Here is a 16,982-nt window from a genome sequence, read left to right on the forward strand (position 1 = left end):
TTTAAATATTTTATAACAGATTTTAACATTTTATAAAAATTAAATTGTTTTATTTACAGACAAACCGGCAAGTAATTAAGCAGAATCCCAAACATCATTTGGCATAACTTATCAAAGGATGGATTTTTGTTTGTTTATAATGACAGGTTTTGTTTTTTCTTTTTTAGAGTCCAGTATTTTCTTCTCTTTTGAGAAGTAAATGTACAGTATGAAAAAGCCTTCATGTCACTGACATAGGAATTATCTAGTTTATAATCCATATTTATATACTTTAAGTATATTATCAACTTCCTTTGAAATTCAAAAATAGTTAAGATTGCTTGATACTTCATAAATTATACCACCTATAAAATAACCAAAAATTAGATTACTCTCAAATTAGAATAATTTCATTTAAGATATAGTTTAAAAGGAATATATTCCTTTGTAGTATATACATAATGTAGTATACACATATATACTTCATGTATATACATGTGTGCATTTATATGTATGTGTATGCATGCACTCACACACGCACACACACGCACACACACACGCACACACAGTTTTCTTACCCCTGAACTTATCTCCAGGCCTTTTGGCTGACTTTGTTGTTGTTTATGATGTCCCATGAGCAAGCCTCCAGCAGTAAGGTTTGGAAAGCTCTGAAGATAAGCCTGTGACCCTGAGAAATTTCCTTCTGCCATCCCCACCAAGGCTGGCTGTTTCTCCTGAGAGTTCCCATGCCCTGGCCCGGCTTGTCCAGCAATGTGCTGATTTGGAAGGAATGGTAACATGCCCATGCCAGCTGTTAGAGTTGTTTGAGTTGGAATCAAATTAGATGCTGTAGTGAACCACAAATGCAAAAAGTTTTTGGTTAGATGAGGCTTATTCACAATAGTCCTTTTGATTTTGTCAAGTTATGGGCAAAATGTGCAGAAACCTATTTTTTCACCTATTAGAGAATAGTTAAAATACAAAAGGTGAGGTTAAAGGTTATAAATTAGCCGCCTCCTGTATGGAAAAACAAAAACCTCTAATAGTAATCATGCTTTTCCTATTTTCAGCAACTTCCAGAATAATCTCAAGGATATTATATTTTTTAGTTCCAAGTTTTAATTGTACATTTTAGAAGGTGAGAGCAAAATTTATATACTTTTTGACACTTAAGTTATATCAGTGCCTTTTTTTTAATGCCCAGTCATTGTAATTGGCCTGCTTTCATATTTGAAGGGAATAATTAAGACTTCAGTTTAAAAAAAGTCTCTGACATTCAAAAATTAATAAAGTTACATTAAACCCAACAATACATTTAGTCAGCCGGCTTGTACCAGCTCTTAAGAGTCAACTGTGCTATCTCTTCCCAGCTCTTGAGTTCAACGTCTTTGCATGGGTAACCTGAAATCAGCCATGGTTGGACTGTTTACGTACAGAAATCCACAAATGCTACAAATCAAGACTTTTGTTTAACTCAGAGAGCTGGTTTTTAAACACCAGCACACCACTGGTTTTAAAAAAAAAAATCAATATTTATAAATAGCTAAGCACCAAATGAAAGTGTAACACATTAAAGTTTTACATTTTTATTTACAGGGAATAACAAGAAATTCTGGAAGAAATAAAATTTTAACAGGAAAATTCTGAACCATTCCATTTTTTAAAACTCTATAGGTCAAAACTAAATGAAAAGAGCTAGTTTTGACAACTATCTTAATTAAATCAAAGTTATATTTTAAAAATTCACTAAACAAATTTCTTAAATTATTTTTAGTACTAATTATTTAGAGATAGATTCTCAGTTCTATCTTTTAGCAATATATTTATTTGGACACTTTGAATTTTCAGTGTTCTTAAAGCATTAGTGCTAAAGCAAATGGCTAATTATTTAATCCAACACAAATTATAAATATCTGTATAAGCTTTTAGGCATACAACATTTAATTTTTAGGACAGATTCTATCACACCATAAAAATTTCTATACCTGTCTGTGTACTGGTTTAACTTTTGCCCAGTCAATTCCAATAGTCTGAATTGATTATCTGACCATTTGACTTGGTTTTATGTACAAGGGGCTAAATATGCTACCCATATTTAACTGACTTGGTTTTTTTTTTTCATTACTGGTAGACTTTCTCTTTTTTTTCCCCTCAGCATGCTCACTTCAAACAAATCTCAATTAAACTTCAAATTGAAAGTGCCTTTCAAAATCACATAAGACATCTTGGTATACTACCATGCTATTATTCTGAAAAGAAAAATAATTGTTCTGTTTAAATTTGTTACATTTTAGAAGCACATAATACACTTTTTTTTTTTTTTTTTTGTGGTACGTGTGCCTCTCACTGTTGTGGCCTCTCCCGTTGCGGAGCACAGGCTCCGGACGCACAGGCTCAGCGGCCATGGCTCACAGGCCTAGCCGCTCCGCGGCATGTGGGATCTTCCCGGACCGGGGCACAAACCCGTGTCCCCTGCATTGGCAGGCGGACTCTCAACTACTGCGCCACCAGGGAAGCCCCACATTTTTTTTAATACTAATTTGGAGCTCACATTTTAGAAATGATACAAATAAACAATCAAACTTTAAATTTACAATTACCAGATATTTCTTAATAAAAGCTAAGGCTTTCTTATCCAGGCAAAAGTTAAATGGATCCCTATGTAATGTGCTGTCAGCCCAGTGGGCAGCATGTCAGTCTCAAATAGATTTATGTCTTTGCCTCATGCTGCTGTGAACCTTCATGAAATATTAAAGCATATCCAACAGAGAAAGTCTTATCTTGGCATAGAAGCAAGTCCATCAATAAATAACTACCAATAGCATTCTAATATTAAAAATAGAAAAGCCAAGAGGGCTCTTGAAATTTTAAATGATTGAATAAAACTCAAATCTGACCTTCCTGTAATTAAAAGTAGAATACAGGTACACTATCTTTAAATCTCAAATCTGACTGTTTACTGACGTCTCAGCAAATACACATAATTTACTTTTATGTGCTTCTCCAAGATGGCCCAACTCTGTTTTCAATGGAAGCGGTGACCCTATCCCTACTGCAGCTTGAAGTACCATAGCTGGGGGTTCTCCAAGTAAGCCTGGTTTCTGCAAAAGAAGAGAAGAAAAGACTTTTGCTCATGGTAGCAAGACATAACCTAATAAAAAAGCTACACATGTGAAAATTCATTAACAATCTGACCAACAGCCTGATTATAGAAAAGGAATGAACTCATCTCAAATGAAAAAAATAATTCCATACTTACATTATTAGTATGAATATTCTCAAACTTCATTAATTGTTGCTGTGCCAGTGGTACATGAGAAAGATTCTGAAGAAATAAATTAGAAGTATTACCCATAAATGAGCTCTGTGAAAATGATAAAACATTAAGTTAGTTTAATTTTGAAGAGCTACTTGTGTAATTCATTTTAAAGTTCAATTCCTGAGTTGATCTGAGCAAAAGCAACAGCTTCTTAAATATTCTACTTTCTAATTACGGGCAACACTAATTAATTCTTTCAATAATACACGAGATGTGACCATACAGTCTTGAAACTAATTCCATATCCCTTCTTTTCTTTCACCCTTCCTCCCCTCCCCTCACCCCTTTCTGGCTTTGATGTCAGTATCATTCAATCATTTATTTATTCACTTAATCATTCAACAAAGATTTATTGAGCACTTCTATGTGCCAGGCACTGTGCTACAATATGATCTGCCCTCATGGATCTCATAATCCCCTGAGGAGGGGAGACATTAATTAATTATAAAAACATACAATTAAAAATGGCAATGAGTGTATGAAGGAAAAATACAAGGAGCTATGGGAACAAATAGTGGTGGAACTTGACTTAGATTGGTAAATTCAAGGAAGGTTTCCCTGAGCAACTAACTCTTGCACAGAGATCTGAAGGCTGTGGAGAAATAACTAGGTGAAGTCTGGGGAACAAGGTGGTGCTGCGGTGGGAAGTAGTCCAGGCAGAAGGAACAGCAGGAGCAAAGACCTAAGGAGAAGAGAAGAAAGCCCTTCAAGGACCAAAAGCAGTTCACCAGAGCTGGGGCAGGGACACCTAAGGCATATGAGAGGCAGGAGAGGCCAGCTTAGAGAGGCCCTCAAGGCAAAATTAAGCAGTTGGTCTTTATTTTAAAGGAAAGGGAATAATGTCAATACTCTGGTCTCCCCTCCCATATCACTTTAAACCTTATTGTAATTAACTGTTTAATGCTTGTTTTCTCTGTTTGCTAAATTCTATAAGGATAAGGACTGTGAATATTCTGTTCAATGCTATAGCCTCAATGACTAGCAGAGTGTCTAGTACATGTTAGATTTTCAATAAAATATGTTGGGTAAATGAATGAACAATGTATAGGTCATGTGTTAGATTCTAAGAATGAAAAATAAACAAATAAGCCTTTTCCTTAAAAAGCTGCGTTTAGGAACAGACATTCATTCATTCAACCTATAACAACCCATTTATCATGTGTTAGGTTTGATTTGTAATCAGGCTTCTATATAGATATAGCCTAAACAGTACCTGAAATTAGTAGGTAATATTTATCTCCAATACTACGGATATTTATGTACACAAACATAGTTCAAAATACTTATCTGAAAAAGGTAAGAAAAAAAATTTTTACTCTCGTAAATATATCAATTATTTCTATAACATTGATTAAATTTTAATTAAGAGTTATTGTTCATTTATTTTTCTTTCTGTAAATACTTTTTTGAATTAAGACCACATAAGACTTGTTTTGAGCTACTGAGTTATTTCTAGAAAAATATACCACAAAATATACCTCTTCCCTTCTTAATGCCCTACAAATAGGAATCAATAAATATATAAACTATGATGCTTTGATTACCTTAATTTGATCTGATTTCCTTATTAAGTTCTGTTTTTATGTAGGTACACTTATTACTAAGAATTTTATTTGAAAACAAAATACTCATTTAACTCCTTGAGAACTTTAAGTGTAAAGAACAAACAAAATATTCACTCCAAATTTTTGATGCTTCAGTACTCAATGCTATTTATATACCTGATGTGCTTTATTCAAATGTAAAAATGCAGGGGAGATGGATGGATTCATCAGATGTGGCAAGCTGTGAGGTGTTCCAAGAACTGCTTTAAGAAAATAAAAGTAAAAATTTAACTTTATGATATATATGGAATTAAAAAATAAATAAAACAAACTCCAAAAAGGGTAAATGAATATTTCTTTAAACTTTTAACATATTTAGTGGAAGTTCAATGATATACTGACCTTGTCATTGTACAAAAAGTGACAGGCTCCTTTCCTTGTGATTCAACTCTAGAATTTGATTTAAAATTCCAACACCTTCTGTCTTAATGGTAAAACACCAAACCTAGCCTTTCTCTTCTCTGGCACTTAGTGCAAGAAAACTAATTCCACCTTTTAATAAGTATAATACTAATTGAACCCATGTTATTTGCTCAGTACTTTTGTTTGGTTTTTTTTTGGGTATTCTGGCAGTGGGTCAGGTGGGAGGGGAAGGACAATATACAATCCTTGTCATTAAAGCTTATAATCCAACTGAGAAGAGAATATGTACATTTAAAAACATTTCATAAAAAAACCTAAAGAAACAATATTGTACATAGTTGATAAAAGGAAAAAATGATAACCATACTCTTTATCAAGTTTAAGAGTACATATACCAGAGTACATATCAGAAGAGATATTTTAAGCACATATAATATACAGACAAAAAGAACCATGAGATAGAAAATATATGAAGCAATTCATCTAATTATTAGATGTAAATTATCATAATATACAGCTAATTAGAATCATAGAAGGTCAGGCTTAGAAAGTACTTCAAAAAGCATGCAATCCAATGATCAAACATATTTGAAATTTATACATAACACTGCTACAAGTTCATTCATGCTTCAAAAACTCTGTTTCAAATTTTTGTTACTTGCGGAGGCAATCCATTACATCTTTGGAAAATTGACCATTAGAAAGCACTTTCTTTAGAATGAACCAGTTTCAATGATAGATGATGGGAAGATTAGATCATTAGGATAAGTTGCTTATAAAGGAAAATACTGTTCATTAGGAAAGAGGGATAAAGATTGTCATTTCATAATGATTAAGGGGTCAATTCATCAATTAGGATGCAACAATCTTAAATGTCTATGGACCAAATAACAAAGCTTCAAAATACATGAAGCAAAAATTTCTAGAACTGAAAGGAAAAGCAGACAAATCTACAATTATGGTTAGAGATTTCAATACCACTTCCTCTCATTTTTCAGACAGTCATTGTATTTTGTTATAAAACATTAAAATATTTTTTCACAGCTTTTAGTGAATATAGTATTTCCCAGTTTAAAACAACAACAACCAGAATTAAAACATTCTGACAATGTCCACAGTCTCACATCTAAGTGCCCTTACCCTTAGATCTTGGCTAGGTCCCCCACTGAGCCTCTTGCTCCCCTCAATAATTGATAGCATAAGTTGACTGAAAACCAGTAAGGATATAGGAGACTTGAACAACACTACCAACCTAAAATTTATATACAAAGGATTATAAAGCTGAGACGAAGTGACAGAGTGGCATGGACTTATATATACTACCAAATGTAAAATAGATAGCTAGTGGGAAGCAGCGGCATAGCACAGGAAGATCAGCTCAGTGCTTTGTGACCACCTAGAGGGGTGGGATAGGGAGGGGGGGAGGGAGACATGAGAGGGAGGAGATATGGGGATGTATGTATATGTATAGCTGATTCACTTTGTTATAATGCAGAAACTAACACACCATTGTAAAGCAATTATACTCCAGTAAAGATGTTAAAAAAAAAAAAAAACTGATTTGCAAGGCAGAAATAGAGACACAGATGTAGAGAACAAACATATGGACACCACGGGGGGAAAGTGAGGCAGTGGGGGTATTGGAGGTGGTGGTGGGATGAATTGGGAGATTGGGATTGGCATATATACACTAATATGTATAAAATAGATAACTCATAAGAACCTGCTGTATAAGAAAATAGTCTTAAAAAAAAAAACTGATGTTCATGGTCCAAAAAAAAAGGATTATAGTATGTCATGACCAGGTGTGGCTTACCATACGAGTGAAAGATTGGTTTAACATTCAAAAATCAATCAATATAATTGATCATGATAACAGACCAGAAATAAAAAAGCCACATCGAAGATATCAATAAATGGAGAAAAGCATTATATAAATCCCAGCAACTATCATGATAAAATATCTCAGCAATATAAAAATAGAAGAAAAATTTCCCAGCTTGAAAAAGGAAATCTGTGAATAAAAAACTATAGCTAACATAATGCTTAATAATAAAAGAAAGAATGCTTTCTCTGTAAGATCAGGAACAAGGCAAGGATGTCCACTCTCATCAGTTCAATGCACAAATTTTTCAGGAATTTCTATCAACTGCAATAAAGCAAGAAAAAAAAATAAAAGGTATATATATTGTAAAGGAAGAAGTAAAACTGTGTTTATTTGTAGATGACATGATTGCCTATACAGAAAATCCTAAGGGCAATACCTACTATTGATAGAAATAGAAAGCAAGAATGCAAGATACAAGATAAATAGACAAAATCAACTGTACTTGTATATGCTAGCAACAAGCAATAGGAAATTGAAATTTTAAAAGTAATACTATTTAAAATAGTGTCAAGAATATATAAAGAACTCAGCAACAAAAAGACACACAACCCTGTTTAAAAATGGGCAAAGAACTTGATTAAGCATTTCTCCAAAAGAAGACATAAAAAAAGACAACAAGCACAAGAAAAGATGCTCAACATAATTAGTCATTAGAGAAATTCAAATCAAAACCATGATGAGTTGCCAGCTGATTCCTATTTGGATGGCTAAAATAATAATAATAATTTTAAAAACCCAGAAAGTAACAAGAGTCTATATTGGAACCCTTATACATTGCTTTGGGAATGTAAAATGGTGCAGCCACTGTGGAAAACAGCTTGGCAGTTCCTTAACAAGTTAAACATAGAATAACCATATGACCCACCAATTCTAGTTCTAGGAATATAACCCTAAAAGAACTGAAAACAAATGTTAAAATGCTTGTACATGAATATTCATAGCAACGCTCTTCACAAGAGTCAAAAAGTGAAAACAACTCAAATGTCCATCAATGCTATGTGCATACAATGGAATATTATTCAGCCACAAAAAGGAATGAAGTACTGATACATATTACAGTACTCAAAAACATCATGCTAAGTGAAAGAAGCCAGGCACCAAAAGTCACATAGCGACTTCTGTTTATATGAAACATCCAGACTAAGCAAAAGTGTAAAGACAGAAAGCAGATTGGTTGTTGCCAAGGCCTGGACAGAGGAGAAAAGGGGAAGTAACTGTTTCATGGGTCCGGATTTTATTTTGAGGTAACGAAAATGTTTGAAAGTAGGCAGAGTTGGTGATTACACGACATTGTGAATGTAACAAATGCCACTCAATTACTGACTTTGAATTCTGCCTCAGAAAATGACTGCAATAAAAAAATAGTATCAAGGAACATGAAACGCTATGGATAAATCTGAAAAAATATGTGTAAGATTTATACCCTAAAAACTACAAAATATTGCTGAGAGAAATTAAAGACCTAAATAAATGGAGAGATATACTGCACTTATGGCAAATTGTTGTCAATTCTGCACAGATTAGCATACAGATTCAACACAATTCCAATCAAATTTCCAGCAGACGTTTTTCATAGAAATTGACAGCTGATTCTAAAATTTATATGCAAATACAAAGGACCTAGGATAGGTAAAACAAAGAGAAAAAGAACAGAGTTGTAGGACTTACACTAACTGATTTCAGGACTTATTATAAAACTGTATATAATCAAGACAATGTAGTATTGATATAAAGACAGACATTTAGATCAATGGAATAGAAGCAGAGAGTCCAGAGATAGAGCCATATATATATGGTCAATTGATTTTTGAAAAAAGTGTCAAGAAATTCAATGAAAAAGGATAATCTTTTTTAACAAATGATGCTGGAACAACTGAAAAAAAAATTAACCTGGACCTTTACCTCATATCATAAACAACAATTAACTTGAAATCATTCATCAACCTAAATTTTTTCCTTTTTTTTTTTTTGTTTCAGTATGCAGGCCTCTCACTGCCGTGGCCTCTCCCGTTGCGGAGCACAGGCTCCGGACGCACAAGCTCAGCGGCCATGGCTCACGGGCCCAGCCGCTCCGCGGCACGTGGGATCTTCCTGGACCCGGGCACGAACCCACGCCCCCTGCATCGGCAGGTGGACCCTCAACCACTGCGCCACCAGGGAAGCCCTAAATTTAAGAGGTAAAATGATAAAACTTCCTGAAGAAAACATATAAGAACATCTTAGTGACCTTGAATTTGCCACAGATTTCTTAAATATGACACAAGAAGTATGAATTATAAAACAAAAATAATAAACTGGACATTGTCAAAATAAAAAGTTTTGCTCTTCAAAAGGTATTGTTAAGAAAATAAAAGAACAACCTACAGAGTGGTTGCAAACCCATATATCCAATAAAGGACTTTTATCTAGGATAAAAAACCCTAACAACTTAGTAAGAAGATAAACAACCTAATTTTAAAATGTACAAAATATCTTAAAAGATATGTTAATAAAGAAAGTATAAAGATGGCAAATTAGTACATTAAAAGATGTTTAAAATCATTTGTCAAAAGGGATATTCAAATTAAAACCACAATGAGATAGCACTATAAACCAAATAGAAAGACTAAAATTAAAGGATCCACATATCAAATGTTGGTGAGGCTACTGAACGAACTAGAGCCCTGGACACTGATGGTGAGAATGTAAAATGGTTCAGCCACATTAGAAAACAGTTGGAAGAGTGTCTTACAACTTATACAACTACCATATGACCCAGCCATTCCACAACTATGTCTTTATCCAAGAGAAATGAAAGCATACGTCTAAATAAAGATTAGAAGCAAATGTTCACAGCAATTTTATCTGTAATGACCCCAAACAGGAAATAACCCAATGTTCAACAAATCAATGAAAATGGAAACTGTAGAATGGAATACTACTCAGCATTAAAAATGAAAAAAAAACTATTGATACATGCAGCAACATGGATGAATCTCAAAATAATAAGCCGAGGGAAAGAAGCCATACGGTACATACTGTGTGACTCCATTTATATAAATTTCTAGAAAATACAAACTATAGTGACAGAAAGCAAATTAGTATTTTCCTGGGGATGGGGGGAGGGGTTACAAAGAGGCAAAAGGAAAGTTTTGAGAGTAATGAATATGTTCATTATTTGGATTATGGCGATAGTTTCATGGGTTATACATATGTTAAAGCTTACCAATTTGTACAATTTAAATAGGTGCAGATGAATGTGCCTTGGTTATACCTCAAGAAAGCTGTTAAAAATACAATTTAGATTCTAAGTAATTATATACTAGTTAAACTTTAAAACAGACACACACACAAGGACAGAGAGAAAGAAATCTACAATATTTATACTATACTGTATTTTTTTAAGGTAGTCAGAAGGTCTGGATTGAAGAGAAAAGATCAGTATGCTTCAAGTAACATAAAGTAGCTGTAGGAGGAAAATCGACCCGACGGTCGTGCACAGATTAGATCAGACAGAAAAGAAGGCAGACCAGAAAAGTAGTTAAAAGTTTACAGACTAGATCATATATAACATGGCATGTATAAGTTGTGCAACAGACAGGTTAAGGAAGGAGTTTAATCAGTAAACAATATTTAAGTACTTTTCACTATAAATAGCAGTTCTGTCCTAGGTGCCTAATATGAACAAAACAGATAAATCTTTGCCATTATGGAGCCTCCTCCAGTCTAGTGGAAGAGAAAGCAATAAACAAGTAGATATGTGTCAGTTACTTGAAAAAATGATACAGTGAGAAAGAAGTTTGGGCAAGGGTTTAAATACAAATATATCATACAGGCATACTTCAGGTTTGGTTCCAGGCCACTCCAATAAAGTGATTATCGCAATAAAGCAAGTCACACAATTTTTTTAGTTTCCTGGTGCATATAAAAGTTATGTTTATGCTATACTGTAGTTTATTAAGTGTGCAATAGCATTATGTCTAAAAAACAATGTATATACCTCAATTTAAAATGCTAAAAATGCTAACCATCATCTGACAAAAGCAGTGTTGCCACAAACCTTCAATTTGTAAAAAAACATAGCATCTGTGAAGCACAGTAAAATATGGCACACTTGTGTATATATGTATCATTTAATATAAACAAATTACAGAGAATTATGATCCTTTGTAATTATTTTAGTTTGTTCAGAGGCCTCTGTGAAGAGCTCAGGACATAGTAAGGGATATAGTTAAGATACAGTAAAAACATAGTAAAGGAAAAACGAATGAAATTTATTGATTAACAAGATAGCTTGTCTTTCCTGAACACCAAGAAACTTTCCATACACTCTCTCTTTGCATGTGTTCAAGTAAGGTATTTAACCCTCTTCCCCGGCCATTCCAAACAAAGAAAAAGCTATCAGTGTAATAATGAAACATCTTTCTTAAAACAGTAAAAGTAGCACTAAAATAAAAAAGCCTAATCTCATATGGTCATACACCAACCTGAGTAGAAAAGCACAGTGGAGAATACATATCTTAGATTAAAACATGAGACAAAAATAATTTGGGGGAGAAGTTACTAACGATAGTCCAGGTGTGAACTATACTTTCTAAGAGACACAAGAGTGTAATATACTTCTTTAAACTCTGATACAACCTTGGACTACATTAATAGAAATATAATGATCATAGGAAGGAAATCCCACTGCATTCTGTGCTGATTAGAACCCATCTGTAGGATAAATTCATGTCTGTGTACACCATATTTCAGGGCAACCCAGACAACCTAGGTATCTCTACAAGAAGACAACTTGGGTGGGGGGTGCTCTAGAGAGCATATCCTATGACATGTTATGTAAAGTCAAATACAGAGCTATAGTTTACAAAGAGAATAGAAAAGGTGTATAAAGAGAACCATGCTCAATATTTTGTCACAACATATAAGGGAAAATAATTTGAAAAAGTATATATATATATATATATGAATCACTTTGCTATACACCTGAAACTAACACATTGTAAATCAATTACACTTCAATAAAAAAATAAAATACAATTTTTCTTAAAAAAGAGAACAGTTATTTGTATTTACTTTCATCTTAAAATATAAAAATATTAAGCTTTATCATTTCTTAATATATGGATTGACAAAGGTGCATTCATATAATTGACATATGTGATACATATACTGTATATATTGGGGCTCTACTAAAAATATACTTTACTGATAGAGTTGCATAGTCAAAAAATAAATAAATAAAATGAGACCACTGGTATGGAGAACAGAAGACAAAGAAAATCAAAGATGACTAAGGTTTTATGATAGCTGTCTTCGACATTAGAAGGCTTTTCTTATGGAGGAAGGAATAGATTTTTTCTGTTTCCTCATAGGAAGAACTAGAATAAGTGGCTAAAAGTCATAGAAATCACCACCTAATATAAGGGAAAACCTAGTAATTACATTTGTCAAACCAGGGAATAGCTGCTTTGGAAAATAATGAGCTGCTCTATGCTTTGAGTAGTCAAGACACACAAAGGATATCTCTATACCATTAAAATTGTAGAAGGGATATCTGACTGCATAGTAGGCTGAGCTGGACACCTCTGAAGCTACTTCTTACACAGAGATAATTGATGATTATATGAAGTACTTAATATGAACATTGTTGGTATAATAAAGAATTTAACAGGTCTTTGTCTTTGGTACCTGGAAGGAAAACTAAATCCTTGGAATTTCCCTAGTGATAGGAGTGTCTTTGTTATGCTAATGAGGTGACTCAGTGTGGGCCCCTAGATGACTTCAGGATGAGGGCTGGTCATACCAGAAAGACCTACCATGTGATTAGAGGGCTAGAGCTTTGAGCCATATGATATCAGCCTAACCTCCTGACTTCCAGGGAGAGGAGGGGAACTGGAGATAGAGTTCAATAACATGGTCAGTCATGCCTACATAGCAAAACCCCAAATAAAAACTCTAGACACTGAAGTTAGTGCAGTAGGGAGTTCTGGCTAATTAATACACACGTGTGCTGCAAGGCAGATGTGTTCTGATTCCATGGGGAAAGAGCATAAAAGCTCTGCAGTCAGGACCTTCCGGTCTGGAAGCCCTAAGTCTCTTGATTAGGCTATTTCTGAGTTACATCTTTTATAACAACACTGTAATCATAAGTACAGTTAAGTTCCCTACATACGAATCTAAGTTGCAAACTTTCAAAGATGTAGACGTGTGTTCACATGTCCAATCATGTAAATTAGTTTACTGACTGGTGTACCTTGTCACGTATGTGCATCCTCTACAAGTGGTTGTGCTTTTGTGTACTTTACTGTACAGTATTGTATAGAGTACAGTAGTACAGTATCTTTATTTCAAGCCCAGAATGTCCAGAGGCAAGCGTAAAAGCAGTGGTGATATAGCTGGTACTGCTAAGAGGTGCCAGGAATTGGAGGCCCAGAGAAAGGATGAAGAGAGACAAGAGGAAGAAGAAGTAACTAAAGAAGCGAAGAGATTCACGATGCAGGAAGTGGCAAGGGGATTTTATGTGAGGAGGCACTGTTAGTTTTGAGGCACAGGACCCAAACGTAGAATGGTACATGAAGGTTGCGGCAGCCGTTCAGAGTGCAATCCAGTGCTACTGTGTCATCTATGACGAGAAAAGAAGGCCTATTACCCAGACATCACTGGATCATTTTTTCAAGAGGGTAGGTAGAATTGAATCCGGCAAGGAACCAGAACCTGTGCCATCAACATCAGGCATGAGTGAAATTGCAGCTTGCCCTCCATCTCCTAGTGCTGACTATCCTTCAGCTCTACCATCTCCCACGCCCTCTCTCTCCTCCAGTCAGTAACTCTTCTTGCCTGTTCACTTGATGCCAGCTGTTGTACTGTACTACTGTACTTCTCAAGGTACTGTACTGTAAGATGAAAAATATTTTCTTTATTTTTTTGTGTTTGTTTTTTATGTATCATTTGTGTGAAAAGCATTATAAACCTATTAGAGTACAGTGCTACATAGCCGACTATGTTAGTTGGGTACCTAGGCTAACTTTGTTGGACTTACAAATTGGACTTATAAACACACTCTTGGAATGGAACTCATTTGTATGGGGGTTGTGTAGTGCTTTCCTAAGTTCTGTGAGTCTAAAAAATTATTGAACCTGAGGAGGTCACAGGAACCCCCAAATTTAAAGCAAGTTAGTCAGAAGTGTAGGTGACCAGGGGACCTCTGAAGTTGTGGCTGCTGTCTGAAGTAGGGGCAGACCTGTTGCGGACAAAGCGCTTACTTGTAGGATCTGTGCTAACTCTAGGTACTTGGTACTAGAACTGAATTGCTATATACTAGTTGGTGTTAGACCAGTTGGAGCTGAAACAGAATAAGTATATTTAATCTAAACATTTGTAATCTAAAGCTTAGTGTTGAATACAGGCATTTATTTCCTCATAATGATAAAACACATTTTGTGTATGTACAGTTGTGCATTTCAAAAGGTAAATAAACTCTTTCTCAATGAATACTAAATATTTAATGTATGCCAATATTATAAAAATTTCCATAATACTTAGAAAATGATGTTTTTCTCATTTTCTACAAAGTAAAACAATTTCACAATGAAAAAGAGCAGAGAGGAAACAGACCTTTAGCACTTTCCAACAAAGTAATTCTGCCAAAAATATTACGTAGAAAAGTATCATATCCTTTGTTAATATAGGCTGTAACAATGTAGTATATTAAATATTACCTTATTAAGCCATGTGTTACCTGGTTTACAAATTCATGTCAACCAGTAAATAAACTGAAGGATTAATATTTAATACTTATTAATAGTTAAAAAAAATCAGGAAACCCATAAGCAGTTTGTCCCTATCAAAAACAGTCAAAACGTATTTTCACCTCAGATCATTAATTAAAATAAATTATATTTTATATATTCACTGATAAATTCTAGAAAAAATAAATATTTTTGGACTAATTTAAGTGTGTTTTTCATGTAAAACAGCACAATTAACTTCATGCCAACATTCTACAACACACATGAAGTTTACCTGGTTTAACAGTTCGCCCGCAGAGCTGGGGTTGTAGAAGAACTTGTAACATGGCAGGGTTGTTTAAACTTTTCATAATTTGCACTGGATTTGGCTCTGGAAGTAAGCCCTTTTGATTACTGTGCATCTTCGATGAATACAAAAATAGAAAACATTAGAACAAGGATAAGTACAAAGATGAAACTGTAAAGGCTTTTTTCCAGAAATTCTCATTCATCTGATAAGATCTATCTTATGATAACTACAATTTGCTTTATATTATATACTTGTTGTATACATTCTACCACAATTCCTAATTTTAAGATATTCTACCATACAACATACACTGAAATCCTCATAGAATGTTTCAGTTACGTAGAAATTGCCTTTAAGAGGACTAATGATTTAGTCAGATAAATCTCTTCATACAAGTAGAAAGATATCAGGGGAGTCTGAATTTATTAACAGGGAGGTAACTTGTTGACACAGGATGAATATTTTGATACTGTAGAAGAACCTTACTACAATGTTGATCTAAAGTTTAATAATGTGAGATGCCTTACAAAGCAACATTTTTCTTATACTAACGGTCTTTAATTCATTAACTTAATCCTCTAATATGAGACAAAGATGAACTGGCTTTACATACACGTAATTGGGTAGCTTCCTAAATATATGAAATTGTTCTCAGATTTTAAAAGCCAGCTTGATAGATGAGAATATTAATATAATGATGTAAAAGGAAAACTATAAACTTCCAGCCAGGAGAAAATGGAGAACCAACAAGGACAACTGGATTCCCTGTCTCATCCCAAGCTGTGAAATTAAGAGGGAGAGGGTGATGGACTGAGAACATGACAGTAAACCCATGAGAAATCCCTGGACAGACACAAGGTAGTGCCTCAAGAGTGTGAGAGAGGCTGGATCCACAGACAGGATAGCTTGGGGAAGGGCCTTTTAGTTGTGTAACTGTTTTCTCCTCCACATCACCCCCTAGGGATCATGGCTAGGAAAAAGCAGGAAAACAGCAGCATCAGTCCAGTAACTGCCTAGGAACAGTGAATTAACAGCAGGGTGTCGTGCAAACTCAGAGACAGTGGGGACCACGTAACACTAGGTAGAGGCACTGAAAACTTCCTTCCCACATCCTCCAACCTTCTCTACTTCCTTCCTCCCACTGGGCAGGGTGGAAGAGTTATAACTGAGGAAGGCAGAACTTGGAAAAGAGCAGAGTTGGGAGAACAGATTAAGAGGCTCTAAGGGGCAGGGTTGCCTGGCTGGGGTGGGAAAGGGCTGTGGTCAAGGCCAGATGGTCAAGGCAGAGGTTCTCAGCCCTAGGTTCTTGCCTGCCTTCCCTAAACCCTAGCTGAGACCAGCCTTCAGCACTCCTCCTCCATCTCCAGCCCCTCAACCTCTAAACACTCACATGCAAAGGAGCCAACTGCCATACCCCCCTACCAAAGGAGATAGAACAAAATAACTAGGCATCAGGAGAATGTAGCCACAAAAACTAAAGGCAACAAATTTAAGCACCTATAAGAGACAAAGCAGAATTAAAGGATAGGAATTAATAAGAATGTTAACTAAACGTAACAGACATCCTAAAAAAAGATAATATATTTTTATTGGTAACATGAAACAAGAACAAGCAGTTATAAAGAACAACCAATTAGAAATATGAAGTATGAAAAACACAACTGTTGGAGAAAAATAATAGCAGCCATCACTTACTATATATACTTGGCATTGTTCTAAGCATGTTACATGGATTAGATCACTCAATGCCCCAAAACAACTCTATAGGGTTTGTGTTATTACCCCCATTCTATAGGTGAGGAAACTGTCG

The 16,982-nt window shown here is 34.7% G+C and overlaps 1 protein-coding gene across 4 annotated transcripts in view; it reads right to left on the reverse strand.

Moving 5' to 3' along the window:
• Window positions 1–16,982, reverse strand: part of RAVER2 (ribonucleoprotein, PTB binding 2) — a 138,434-nt gene that overhangs the window by 41,831 nt on the left and 79,621 nt on the right. For 3 of the 4 annotated variants that reach the window (XM_067006669.1, XM_059045513.2, XM_059045535.2), the window contains exons 5-9: window positions 15,158–15,284; window positions 5,020–5,105; window positions 3,239–3,343; window positions 2,969–3,080; window positions 558–826 (exon numbers count right to left, since the gene is read on the reverse strand). In XM_067006669.1, coding sequence (XP_066862770.1) covers window positions 558–826; window positions 2,969–3,080; window positions 3,239–3,343; window positions 5,020–5,105; window positions 15,158–15,284 — 699 coding nt within the window. The remainder of the gene's footprint in view (window positions 1–557; window positions 827–2,968; window positions 3,081–3,238; window positions 3,344–5,019; window positions 5,106–15,157; window positions 15,285–16,982) is intronic. The other variant, XM_059045521.2, reaches the window with a different exon arrangement.

The sequence above is a fragment of the Kogia breviceps genome, chromosome 1, assembly GCF_026419965.1.
Source record: "Kogia breviceps isolate mKogBre1 chromosome 1, mKogBre1 haplotype 1, whole genome shotgun sequence".
Lineage (NCBI taxonomy): Eukaryota > Metazoa > Chordata > Mammalia > Artiodactyla > Physeteridae > Kogia > Kogia breviceps.